Source organism: Embiotoca jacksoni, unplaced genomic scaffold (assembly GCF_022577435.1).
Source record: "Embiotoca jacksoni isolate LCO1_2020_lvr unplaced genomic scaffold, fEmbJac1.0.p SCAF_50, whole genome shotgun sequence".
NCBI classification, from domain to species: domain Eukaryota; kingdom Metazoa; phylum Chordata; class Actinopteri; family Embiotocidae; genus Embiotoca; species Embiotoca jacksoni.
This window is the reverse complement of record NW_027185404.1, coordinates 1,893,754-1,906,252: the sequence shown is the minus strand read 5'-3', so window position 1 is coordinate 1,906,252 and position 12,499 is coordinate 1,893,754. Positions and strand designations below refer to the sequence as shown.

General features: G+C 43.7%; 3 protein-coding genes across 6 annotated transcripts in view; 2 read left to right on the top strand and 1 right to left on the bottom strand.

Moving 5' to 3' along the window:
* spire1b (spire-type actin nucleation factor 1b) overlaps positions 1 to 2,898 on the top strand; it is a 49,121-nt gene extending 46,223 nt beyond the window's left edge. For all 3 annotated transcript variants that reach the window (XM_069172025.1, XM_069172022.1, XM_069172023.1), the window contains 2 exons: positions 1 to 114; positions 764 to 2,898. The exon at positions 1 to 114 is cut by the window's left edge and continues 272 nt beyond it. In XM_069172025.1, coding sequence (XP_069028126.1) covers positions 1 to 114; positions 764 to 1,019 — 370 coding nt within the window. In that variant the 3' untranslated portion in view covers positions 1,020 to 2,898. The remainder of the gene's footprint in view (positions 115 to 763) is intronic.
* A 1,057-nt stretch (positions 2,899 to 3,955) lies between these two features.
* LOC138211889 (dynein regulatory complex protein 9-like) lies at positions 3,956 to 7,677 on the top strand. 2 transcript variants are annotated; one of them, XM_069172060.1, is made up of 10 exons: positions 3,956 to 4,041; positions 4,209 to 4,338; positions 4,562 to 4,596; positions 5,619 to 5,741; positions 5,932 to 6,016; positions 6,130 to 6,291; positions 6,390 to 6,464; positions 7,118 to 7,249; positions 7,314 to 7,403; positions 7,504 to 7,677. In XM_069172060.1, exons 2-10 carry the CDS (start codon positions 4,210 to 4,212, stop codon positions 7,609 to 7,611), a joined length of 939 nt encoding a protein of 312 aa, XP_069028161.1. In that variant the 5' UTR covers positions 3,956 to 4,041; position 4,209; the 3' UTR covers positions 7,612 to 7,677. The 2 variants fall into 2 exon arrangements, with proteins under 2 accessions (XP_069028161.1, XP_069028162.1); XM_069172061.1 differs by lacking the exon at positions 6,390 to 6,464.
* On the bottom strand, positions 7,657 to 10,629 carry LOC138211890 (uncharacterized). The gene is made up of 5 exons (XM_069172063.1): positions 10,435 to 10,629; positions 9,927 to 10,065; positions 9,718 to 9,756; positions 9,081 to 9,227; positions 7,657 to 8,972 (listed from the first exon to the last, which is right to left on the bottom strand). Exons 1-5 carry the CDS (start codon positions 10,519 to 10,521, stop codon positions 8,776 to 8,778), a joined length of 609 nt encoding a protein of 202 aa, XP_069028164.1. The 5' UTR covers positions 10,522 to 10,629; the 3' UTR covers positions 7,657 to 8,775.
* Positions 10,630 to 12,499: the final 1,870 nt, after the last annotated feature.

Sequence of the window (12,499 nt, the reverse complement as noted above, 5' to 3'; positions counted from 1 at the left end):
AGCATCTAAAGGGGCTGGAAAAGCTTCAGCAGCAGCAGCAGCAGCAGCACCTGCTAAATCAGAGAAATCCTCCGGCAGCCCACAGCGCCAAGGCATCCATAAGACCATGTCCAAGTAAGAACTGCACACGGCAGGATTCAGTCTGACTTGGGTGTCGTAGCTATAAATAAAGGCAACCCTAACCCGAACCTAACATCAAACAAATGCTGCAGTATTGAACACAGCATGCGCTCCTCATCACAAACTGCAGCACTGACACACATAAACATGGTGGTTGTAGTTGCTGCTGGAACATCCTGTCCTCAACCAGCTGATTCCTCCGGTTCACTTCTTCTTGACTGTCTGTCTCTGACATCTAGTGGACAAAGTTACAATTACCACACTTTTAAGTAGTCAGCTACTCTGTGTTCGACACTCCTTATATAAGCAACAAGGAAATTAGAAAATGGTGAATGCTTTGATCCACTCAGTTTTATTATTTGACTAATATTATTTATGAATCAATTTTGTCCTATATTTCACTTCCGGCACAAATCACTCCCTTAAACCACATCTCATTCTCGGCACATTTCACTTTTTGTACAGGCTTCAAAAAAGGAAGATATAATATGTGTTAGTCGTGAACCTTCACATGCTGAAAAATAATCCAAATGAATTTAGACTCTTTGACCTCTGAACTCTGGGTCATAGCTTCAGAAAGTAACACATTAATTTAAACTGTTCGTATATGGAAACAATCCTGCTGTGTTTCTGCCCCGTGTAGGTTTTCAAAGCACGGCTCTTTAAAGTCTCACGAAGAGCTGGAGCTCCCTTCTGAGCTGACGGAGGACTGGGCCACCATGGAGGTGTGTGTGGACTGCAAGAAGTTCATCTCTGACATCATCGCCTCCAGCAAGCACAGCCTGTCACTGGCCACCAAGAGGGCTCGCTTAAAACGCAAGACGCAGTCCTTCTACTTGTCCTCCCCTAAAGGCAGGGAGGAGTACCGCCCCTCCGAACGAACAATCAACGAGATCTGAAACGCCTCATCTCTCCGTCTGGCTGCTTCCAGCTCCGATGGCACAAATCTAAAGGCTCGACTGTGGATACGACCTCGGTGTCAGAAAGGCTGGTGTGAACCTCGGTGGTGGACAGTGTGGTTTTGGTTGCTGTGTCCTGATCATCATGTACAGCTCCTACAGCAGACTGTAGACCTGCAGGTCCTTTTGGATTTCTGCAGCATCACTTGTATCATAGAGGATCCCTTCATCTCCGGCCGCAGATGTTTGAACTAAACAGAGAAGAAGGAAGTGAAAATCAAAGGGGACTGACTTCCCTCCCTTCTGATGGCACAACGGTCATCCACCCCAACTCACATCCAGCTCAAAGCACAATACAGGAGAGAGATCGTGTTGGAAACAGAGTGGCGCTCAAAAAAATACAGAATATCAAACTCTACATTTTGTATGGGTCCTAATTTAGTTTTTTACGTGTGCGTGTGTGAACAGTAAATGATTGTTCAATAAAATGTCACCCCTTTGTTTTTCTCTGCTGATGATGCTCAGGGAGATGTTCCCTCCTCTCTGCTGATCGGCCTACTCTGAACTTTGCTTCTGTTGTTTTGTTTTTTTGTGGAATTAAAGGAAAACATTCCCCATATTTGATTTTCCTCCAAAGATTACACCACAAAAACAAACATTAGTGTTTGTTTTTATGGTGATTAGTGCTATAAAAAAAAAAGACCTTCCTTCTCATCTGCATGTCACCCAAGGCAGTTATTTCTTTGGTGTATATTTGCAGTGGTCTCGCAACCAAGTCTCCCTTCAAAATAAAACGAAAACGCAATGTTCAAGGTTCTTAAGAAACATCGTTAGGTTGAGTTTAACTCAAAAACAAAACTAATTTGCATCTGTGTTGGTGTGCTTTGATTGGTGCATGGAGGCATGTGCATGACATCACCTGTGTCCAACTAAGCCACGCCCACTTCAAACCAGTGAGGAAAGCACAAGCAAAACATCTTTCATGTGAAAGAACCCAAACTGTCCAAACTTTGACAGAAGATGTTGAGGTCATGTAGATTCTCATCAGTCGTAGCTTGAGGAGGATTGAGAAAAGAAAGTTTGAGGGCCTTTAAAGCACATTGCCTGATCATTACTTACTTATGAGCACAGCAGAAATATAAACATGATTACTCTACGTTGGATTTTTCAGACTTGCCTTTTAATAATTTACATGAAATATGTGCATATTTTTGTAGTTTTTTTTATCTACCTTAACATTGATGAATATATAGTATATGTTAACTCCTCCGCTTTTCTTTACATTGAGTTCTTGTGTGTGTATGTTTGCATTGTGTAAAGAGTAGTCATGATGAAATGCCTCATGTACAGATGATGAAATCCATGTTCACTGTAAAGGCAGCAAAACTGACATCACTGTCCTGCTGTCTAACAATAAGTCTTAATATTATGCCTTTTTGATTTCCTCTCGTCACTTACTGGCAGAAAAGTACGACCTGCCTTGTGTCCTGGATGTTCATTTTATTCTTCATCACATTCCTCATCTTCCTCCATATTTCTGCCTTAAAAGTTGCCTTTTATGATCACTCTCGTACGTTGAACAGTCATCTACTGTTGCTGTACATACTTTGTTTCTAATGGTTTGTTTGTAGATCAGGTGTGTGTTGCCTCTGATGACAGCGTCTCTGAGAGGGAAGCAGTCCCAGTGCGGTGTGTTCAGGTCCAAGAGGAGGGGAGGAGTGGGGAGTCTGCAGAGGAGAGCTCACAGTGTGACAGACAGCATCATGCATGTACTACAGAGTAGCTTGTACCTTCAGTCTGTATTACCTTCAAGCTGTAACTCCCTGCAGAGAGTGCAACAAATGATGACAACAACAATAAACTGTAATGCAATACCTGACGACTGTCTTCTGTGTTTTATTTTGAAATATGCAAAACACAAGGCAGGGCAAGTGTATTTGTAGAGCACATTCCAACAACAAGGCAATTCAAAGTGCTTGACATAAAACCATTAAAAGCATCAAAACATAACGCAAAAGAAAAGGACATTTACCAAACAATTAAGAACAGTTATTAAAACATTAAAAACAGTCATTAAAACATTAAACAAGGTAAAAATAGAATAAAAGTTACAGTGCAGTTTAAGAAATAAAATACAATAGTAAAATGAGGAAATGCAAGAAATGTATCAATATCTTTAAATCTGGTTCAATTAAAGGTAGCATCAAACACAAACTTCTTCAATCTTGATTTAAAGCATCTGAGAGTCTCAGCAGACCTGCAGCTTTCTGGGTCTTTGTTCCAGATATGTGGAACATAGAAACTGAACGCAGGATATTCTTCTCCTGGTGGAAGTCACTTTTATATTCATCTTATTTCTTGGTTTCATTTTACAATTTCTAGTGCCGAACAACTAAATATGTTGTACATATTTGGCCTCCAAAGATGTTTTATTTTTTCAATTAAAGATACACAACTTAATTTACGTCATTTGACCATAATTATTACCATATCTGTGTGAATTTTTTCAAACATTTTGAAAAATGAGAGCAGATAAATAAACAAAACCACAAAACTTGATCAACATTTCAAGTGGGGAGCAACTACAACCATTACACCTGGGAAAAGTCATTGAGTCAGTTTTGATGCTCATCACAGATTTTACAGTTGTACATTCATTTGGCCACTGCGATGCACCAAAGTCGTATAATGGAAGGGGAAACTGTAAATATAATAATAATAATAATAATAATAATAATAATAATAATAATAATAATAATAATAATAATGAGGTATGTTTATTTTATGTCAATCACTGTGAAATAATTAAATGATTAAAAATAAACAGAAAGATGACAAAATACAGTTGTTTTACTTTGTCAATAAAGTTGCAAGAAAAAAAAGCGTTCCGTTACCATAGTGACACGAAGACTGGTCAGTTTAATACGAGCGAGCGTTTGATGTGTTTTTAAAAACTGAAAGGATTTTTGTCGAAGAATAAATAATTATCAGACTGAGAACTAAAGTTACTGAAAGAACCAAAGTAAGAAACTGCTTTTATCAGTTGGACATGAAACGGAAAGCTGCGGTTCAAGTGTTAGCTGTAGCAGACGCCGTTGTAGATGTCTCTTACTTTGAAAGGTCACATCCTGTGAACAACATCCACTTGAAAATAAGTTATCTGTCTTTGGTCATCTCTGTTGTCCACAGGATGTCTCTGTCCCGGAGTCAGAGTCTCAGGACGGCAGCTGTCGTGGAGGACTGCTCACTGCAGTTGGACATGTTGGGACACAGTCTGCACGTGAAGGCCAGCAGGCCGCGAGGGACTTTAGCTGCACAGGTGATCAGAGCCCAGAGGAACATCTGTCGGCCAGATGTTTCATGATATTATTCTCTCAGTAAGACACATGTATTGACTGAAATAATGACTTAACTGTGTGTGTGTGTGTGTGTGTGTGTGTGTGTGTCTGTGTGTGTGTGTGTGTGTGTGTGTGTGTGTGTGTGTGTGTGTCTGTGTGTGTGTCTGTGTGTGTGTGTGTGTGTGTGTGTGTGTGTGTGCACAGGAGAGACGCCGGCTGACCGTGCTGAGAAGAGAATGGTGAGTTGAACCAGAACACACAAAGAACTTGTGTTGCATCAACTTGTTCCCTGACTGCGTGTCCCTGGCTGTGTGTCCCTGGCTGTGTGTCCCTGACTGCGTGTCCCTGGCTGTGTGTCCCTGGCTGTGTGTCTCTGGCTGCGTGTCTTTGACTGCGTGTCCCTGGCTGCGTGTCTCTGACTGCGTGTCCCTGGCTGCGTGTCCCTGGCTGTGTGTCCCTGACTGCGTGTCCCTGGCTGTGTGTCCCTGACTGCGTGTCTCTGGCTGCGTGTCCCTGACTGCGTGTCTCTGGCTGCGTGTCCCTGACTGCGTGTCTCTGACTGCGTGTCTCTGGCTGCGCGTCCCTGGCTGCGTGTCCCTGACTGCGTGTCTCTGGCTGCGTGTCTCTGGCTGCGTGTCCCTAGCTGCGTGTCCCTGGCTGCGTGTCCCTGACTGCGTGTCCCTGACTGCGTGTCTCTGGCTGCGTGTCTTTGACTGCGTGTCCCTGACTGCGTGTCCCTGACTGCGTGTCCCTGGCTGCGTGTCTCTGACTGCGTGTCCCTGGCTGCGTGTCCCTGACTGCGTGTCTCTGGCTGCGTGTCTTTGACTGCGTGTCCCTGGCTGCGTGTCTCTGACTGCGTGTCCCTGGCTGCGTGTCCCTGACTGCGTGTCTCTGACTGCGTGTCCCTGGCTGCGTGTCCCTGACTGCGTGTCCCTGTCTGCGTGTCTCTGACTGCGTGTCCCTGGCTGCGTGTCCCTGACTGCGTGTCTCTGACTGCGTGTCCCTGGCTGCGTGTCCCTGACTGCGTGTCTCTGGCTGCGTGTCTCTGACTGCGTGTCCCTGGCTGCGTGTCCCTGACTGCGTGTCTCTGGCTGCGTGTCTCTGACTGCGTGTCCCTGACTGCGTGTCCCTGGCTGCGTGTCTCTGACTGCGTGTCCCTGGCTGCGTGTCCCTGACTGCGTGTCTCTGGCTGCGTGTCTCTGACTGCGTGTCCCTGGCTGCGTGTCCCTGACTGCGTGTCTCTGGCTGCGTGTCTCTGCAGTCAGCGCATGTCCGAGCTGATGTCTGAGATGCATCTGGAGCTGCAGGAGAAACAAACCTTCAGCTGTCTGCAGCCGGTCGTGGAGGAAGAGGAGCAGAAGAAGAAGGAGGAAGAAATGAAAAGGTTCATCACTGAGTTGTTTACAAAATGCCGTCCTCAGCCCGGTCAGGACACCGACGCCTGACTGGACATCCAGCGGTGTGATTTGTGAGCAGAGGAGAGCTAGAGGAGGAGAGGAGGAGAGGAGGAGAGGAGGCTGGAGAAAGGGAGATCATTGAGGAGAAAAGTCTAATTGAAGTTTGTCTCCACCCAGAGAGCTGGAGGACGAGCTGGGACGGAGAGGACAGGCCTTAAAGAGACAGAAAGACGAGCTCCAACACATGTGTGAGGAACTGAGGGTGAGAAACGGAGTCTTCACCGATGGCTGAGGGAGGAGGGAGAATATGGGCGAACTGACCCTTTCTTTGAGAACAAACTCAAACGTTATGGGGGTCTGATGTCTGTCCCTCAGGAAAGGACGTCTCTCTGCTCCCACTTGAAATCAGAGCTGATGAGGCAGAAGTCAAAGCTGGACGGCAAGAAGACGGCTGAGCAGAGCAGCACCGAGCAGAAGGTCCAGCAGACCCAGAGAGAGACCTGCCAGGCTGAGACTCTGCTGAGGGACGAGCTGAAGGTGTGTCCAACTGTCCATCTAGTCCCTCCTTCCCTCTAACAAACAACCAGGACTTCAGACTCCATGTTAAATGTCAAAATGATGTCCTTCTGTCTCAGCGGCTGGAGACGCAGTTGAAGGAGGAGATGAGATCTCATGAGTTTGTCATGAAATTCCTGCAGGAGGAGCAGCAGGTTGGTGCTGCAACACCACCACGAACATCATCCTGTTGTGTCCTCGCTGTTTATGAAAAGTGAAATGTTGTCTGGATTCAAATGAGGTCAAAATATGTTGATATCAACATATTGACCGACATATGGTGAACAAAGACTTGTGATGAAGAAGTGTAATGAAGGCAGGATATTTTACAGGTTGATGATAAACTTTCGAGTCCAAATCCTAAAAACAAACACACGAATAGAACAATTTCTAAATCACCCCAAACATCTTATTCTGCTTTGTGTATAAAAAAGGTTTCACATTGGAGTCTATGGGTCCAAATATATATTGATACGGGACACCTGTGATCAGTCAATGTGGGACAATTAAATTGGTCAATCAGAAATCCCTTGGGCTCTAATGAAGAGTGTAGATAAATGCAGTATTTCCATCTTTAATGTAACTGCACTATGAATGATAAAACATGCTGGAAGTAGTTCTGCTGACCGGGAACATCAGAACACGTTTATTCAACAAGTGGACCAACATGGAAACACAGAACCCGTTTCGGTTTCCTCTCCGGTATTGATTAGTATTGTGGTTTAACATCCAGGGTGTGTTTATTAATTCTACCGTTAGTATTTGATGTGTGGACCGCTGCAGCTGATCTGCTGTTGTCGCTGATCAGGAGCTGCAGCAGAAGAAGCAGCAGCTGCAGCGGCGCTCCGAGCAGATGCTGCAGGAGAAGAAGAAACAGCTGGAAGACGTCTGCCGCAAGAGGACAAGCAACTTGGACAGGCTGACGGAGATGAGGACGAAGGTGAGCAGCTCCCGGTGCCGAACAGCTGACGGCTCCGTGGAGGTTAATTAGTTGTTGGTTTCAGTTCCAGGAGATGGAGCAGGTGGTGCTGGAGGACAGGGAGGAGCAGGAGAAAGAGCGCCTGCTGCAGGCGGAGGCCAGAGCTGCGACCAAGGTAACGCCATCCAATCAGAGCTCAGCTCCACCGGCCTTCATGCTCTTTCAGGTCCTGGTGGTGTTGTTGTTGTTCGGTGCTGATTCCTGTTTGTGTGCAGCTGCAGGCCTGGTGGAGAGGCTGCACGGTCCGCCGCGGCCTCGGCAGCTTCAAGGAAGCACACGGACACAAGAAAAGACAGAAGGCGGCAAAGAAGAAGAAGAAATGACTCTGACATCATGTTTACAATTCAATGAAGACCAGCAACATGGGAAACTTTCTGTATCTTCTTTATTTGAAAGTGTAAAAAACATTTTTGTCATTCACAAACAATAACAATAATCCCACAATAACATCAACAAGTCAGCTGGTATCAAACAATATTTCAGCATCGTATATGAACTTATCAGTGGGCACAATAGTAGCATCATGATTCAAGGTCCTCTTATCTTATTATTTATGTACAGCACGTTCTGAACAGAAATGTCATGTCATAAAGTTTAAATAACACCAAACGCATAAATGCAGGAAATGTAAATGACTTCCAGCAGCGATCACGACTGAGTAGTCTACAGTTAATGACCATAGGCCATACATCGAGCAGAAGCCTTTATCATGATATGATAAGACATCAGACACAGACACACAGCATCTGTTTGATATGAGAACAAGTGACAGAGATGAGTCACTGAAACTCAACGTGCTAAAATGTCCAACTGCTTCCGAACTGGAAGCGCTTCCGTCTGACCGAGGAGCAGAAGACCCGACGTTGTGAAACAAGAAACACTTTTTATATTTTAGGAAAAGAGCTGACGGAGCTGACGTGTGTCTGAGTGGACTGAATTATCACAACACTGGAAGGAGGTTTATGGTGTTGTTTCTAAATCATAAATGTCAGGTCTGACGATCAAAACTGAAACCGGAGCAAACGGCAACAGACGTCAGTCAGGACGTCAAAATGTGAGAAGTAATTAGTCAGCACTTCACTTCACTTCATTTTTCTGCTTATTCAATGTGTTTTTACTCTTTTATGATATTAAACTGAATATCTTAGACACGCACATGATATGTTAGCTCATATTTTTCTGGTCTTTTGACATTTATATATCAAACAATTATTGATATAACTGAAAAAAACACTTCACAGATGAAGTGACTAAACGGTGAACTAAGATGCACCCTGAATGACAAAGAGAAATGATCAAAATGAGAAATGATCAAAAAAAATGTTTGTGGAGACATTGACGTAATACTGAGGTGAAGTTGTAAGCCTGTCACAGACTGGTGTGTGTGTGTGTGTGTGTGTGCGTGTGTGTGTGTGTGTGTGTGTGTGTGTGTGTGCGTGTGTGTGTGTGTGTGTGGCCAAAGCCTCCCATTCGTGGTCCGTCTGCGTTCAGTCCAGCTCGCTCTGCTCAGCGTGCAGGTAGTTGTTGTCTCCGATGATGACGCAGTTGAGGTGGGAGCTGTGGATGCTGATGGTCAACTGCTCTGCTGCCGGAGGAGGAAGAGGAGGAGGAGGAGTGGGAGGAGGAGGGGGAGCGGTCTCTGCTGCCCCCTGCTGTCCACAGCTGCAGCTGCACCTCATCTGACCTGTAACACAAGAGCTGGTTAGACTATTTGGTCTCAGGAGTGCCATGTGAGAGCTGATGTGGATATAAAGTGCAGCTTTTAACGAGAGATTTCCTGGCTGTTACCCACCGTGCATGAAGAGCCCGGCTTCCTGCATCAGAGGCTGACGTTCAGCCACGGCGGACGGGTACGCGTCGCTCCCGATGGCGCAGTCGATCAAGGTGGAGTTGCTGATGTTGACGATCAGGATGGTGGACGGCGAGTTCCAGGGTTGAGCTGTTTGTGAGTGGGCGAGGCGGGGAAAGGGAGAAAAGGGAAGAGAATATGAAAACGGGAAGTTGTCGTTCCAGAGTAATGCAATAGCAGAAAGGCATCACTGTCACTTGTCAAAGTTCCTGAAGATACGGAAACGATAGAAAAGCTACAGCTGGGCTATTTTCTGACTCTATATGACTTTAGCACAAATTATTGTTGTTCATGTCAAATCTTCTAAGCCCAGAACGAGTTGGTCCCAAACTGCAGCAGTAACTGATGGAAAAGTACTCTGTATGTTTCAAGAATCAGTGGATCCAGAGGATTATTTCACTACAATCTATGAGTAATGAAATGCAATGTGGGATGCCACTAAGTCTGTGTTACAAGGCTAATGTGAAAATAAGAATAAAAAGTTGGCTTTTAGATGTAAAGAAAATGAGACGATGAGAACACGAAACGAAAGATTTGAGGACGAGAACGTTATTTTGTAAAACCAGAAATGTGACGTTACCCTGTTTGTCTCTGTCCTCCGTCGGTTGATGGCTTTGAGCTGTAAATGCAGTGAAAGTCACATTCATGCTCATCATAATGTATATTCTAACATCCGTGCTGCCAGCTTGTCAGGCAGCACAGAAATATCACTTCTTGTTTTTAGACACAAAGACACTCTGCACACAAAGTGGTGTAACAATGCATTCAAGTCACAAGAAGAGAGGTTACCTGAGCAGCATATGGCCTTTTCACACCTCAGAGAGTCCACAGAGAGGCACAGCAGCTCACAGGCTCTGACGTAGCCCCTCTGCGCCACCTGCTGCATCACCTGGAGGATCCTGCGCATGCTGGAGGCTTTGGTCATCACCTGGACGAAGACAACATCGTCTTTTCTGTCATGTTTTAAAACAGCGATGGTTTCGTCTGCGTGCGGCTCGTGTCGGACTTTTCCGCAGAAAGCACCTGATGCTCGGCGCCCGGTTTCTAGGTCACGTGCACTTTCAGTTGCAGGTCGGAAACTTTTTTTCACGTTCGAAAACAAAATACGGAAATGTAGTTATAGTGGAGGCGGAAGTTGGACGGATACGTCCTTCTTCAAGTACATTACACCTGAGAACTGTATTTTTATATATTCAATTCAAGGACTGATAATATATAGGCGATATAATAAACAGAAGAACGACATACTCAGATAGAGCCACTCATGCGCAGTAGCGGAAATACTTCAGAAGCTCACCTGATTAAAAGACGCTGTTTCTTTCTTCATTGTAAACTTGCTGTTAATGAAAGGATTCAGAGAGGGACCGTTCGAGTTGTTCATCATTCGTGTGGTTGTGATATTGTCCTCCTAAAAGCTCTCACACCGGCTCATATACAGAGATTCTCGAAAAAGTCCCCGGTGAAAACGGCACATGCGCACTTCAACGTGGGGTTTCCGAGAAGAGGTTTCTCCGAGCTGAACCCTGAGCCGGAGGAAATGCTCTGTCACATCTGAGCCGGAGGAAATGCTCTGTCACATCTGAGCCGGAGGAAATGCTCTGTCACATCTGAGCCGGAGCCTCAGTACGAATACGTGTTCGACACAATATACAGGACGCACTTTTATAGACGATTAAGTTATGTCATATGTCTAACTAAACTTGGCTTTACTTTTAGACAAATATTTCATTTGTCCGCTGCAGTTTACAGATGCAACGTTCATCGTTAAAATAGAGCACATAAATACAGCCTTTATTAACCCGATGGATCAAATCAAAGCAGTTCTCATCATAAATGTTGTTTATGCTCACAAATAAGATGTCACTCAATGAAGAGCAAGAAATGACGCAACTGGTATGCAAACAGGTTTTGGCTTGTGGTTGAGCTGCTTACAGTGCTCACTTGAGCAGAGAAGGAAAGCTTTTAAACGTGATACTTTTGAAGTGTAATAATGTGATAGTAAAGAAATCAATTTTAATTGTAGCATCTTGTAAAAACAATCACTGGAAGTGTCAAAAACAAAAGCTTCGATAAAAAGAGAACCAATCATTATGAAAGCACATAAAAAAGGATTAAAAACGATAAATATCAATATCAAAACACATTCAACAGTATTTTGACTGATTATTATATAGGCTGAAATCTTATCACATAAATAGCAATGACATGTTGCAGCTGCTGCTTCTTTATTTTATAATAGATTTGCAAAAATGTTAAACAAACTTTTGTCACGTTATCATCATGCAGAATTTTGAGGAAAAAAAAATGAATTTAATCCATTTTAGAATAAGGCTGTAACAACAAAATGTGGAAAAAGTGAAGCGCTGTGAATACTTTCCGGATACACTGTATGTTCAATTTAATTCTGGGAGGATTTTCCCTCTGATATTTGCTTGTTTGATAAATATTGGATCATTTTCTTTGGGCCTCAAACCATTAAAATGTAACCATCAGAGAGGTTTGGGGGAATGTCTTTTTAGTGGAACTACAGTAATATTTTACAATACTCTACTTTTTAATGTCATTTTTTTTTTTAAAGTAACTTGTAACTGAACTTAACTTGCAACTGTAGCTGTCAGATAAATGCAGTGGTGTAAAAAGTACAAATAAGATCATAAAATAAAAATTTCTATTTAGGCTAAAATTCCAGTCCTGTTTTGTTCTCTTTGATGGCGTCTACTGTGATAAGCAGTAATTGTGTTTTTGGACTTCATCTCCCAGAGATCCAAACACCTGCCTGACTCCAGTCTGTTGGCATTTGAGGAGCGAGAAACGTTCCTGCTGGGAAGCTGGTTTTATCAGCTCAGTTGTTCAAAAGTTAACTGACCAACATGTCTGACACAACCAGATCTTTTATAACATACTGATGTATTAAAAGCAGAAACACCATCTTCCATCCACTAAATGATAAAAAAAATAAATAAAGATTTTTAACCCATTTGCCAACATTAGCCCTTAATATCAAAACCAAAACAAAGATGGTGACCTATAAGAGACAGTTACAACCACAGACTGTATTTATTGTTCCTGTGCAATGAACTGAATATTTTGGAGGTTAGAAGAGTCTTTAAGGTGTCCTCATGTCACTGGGTCATTAACGTGTCCTTGAGGCACAAAATTGTGCTTTTGTTCAATCTATTTACATTTTGTGATGCGTTCACTTACACCCATTATATCGTTGTAATAGCCTCAGTTTGAATGCAACTATAAGATGGATCCTAACAGTTTAAACTTCACCTACATTAATTAATAGTGTCAGGTAATCTATAAATAATTCTACAAAATTATACCAAGTCAGCAATTAAGCAACAAACTGGACGTAG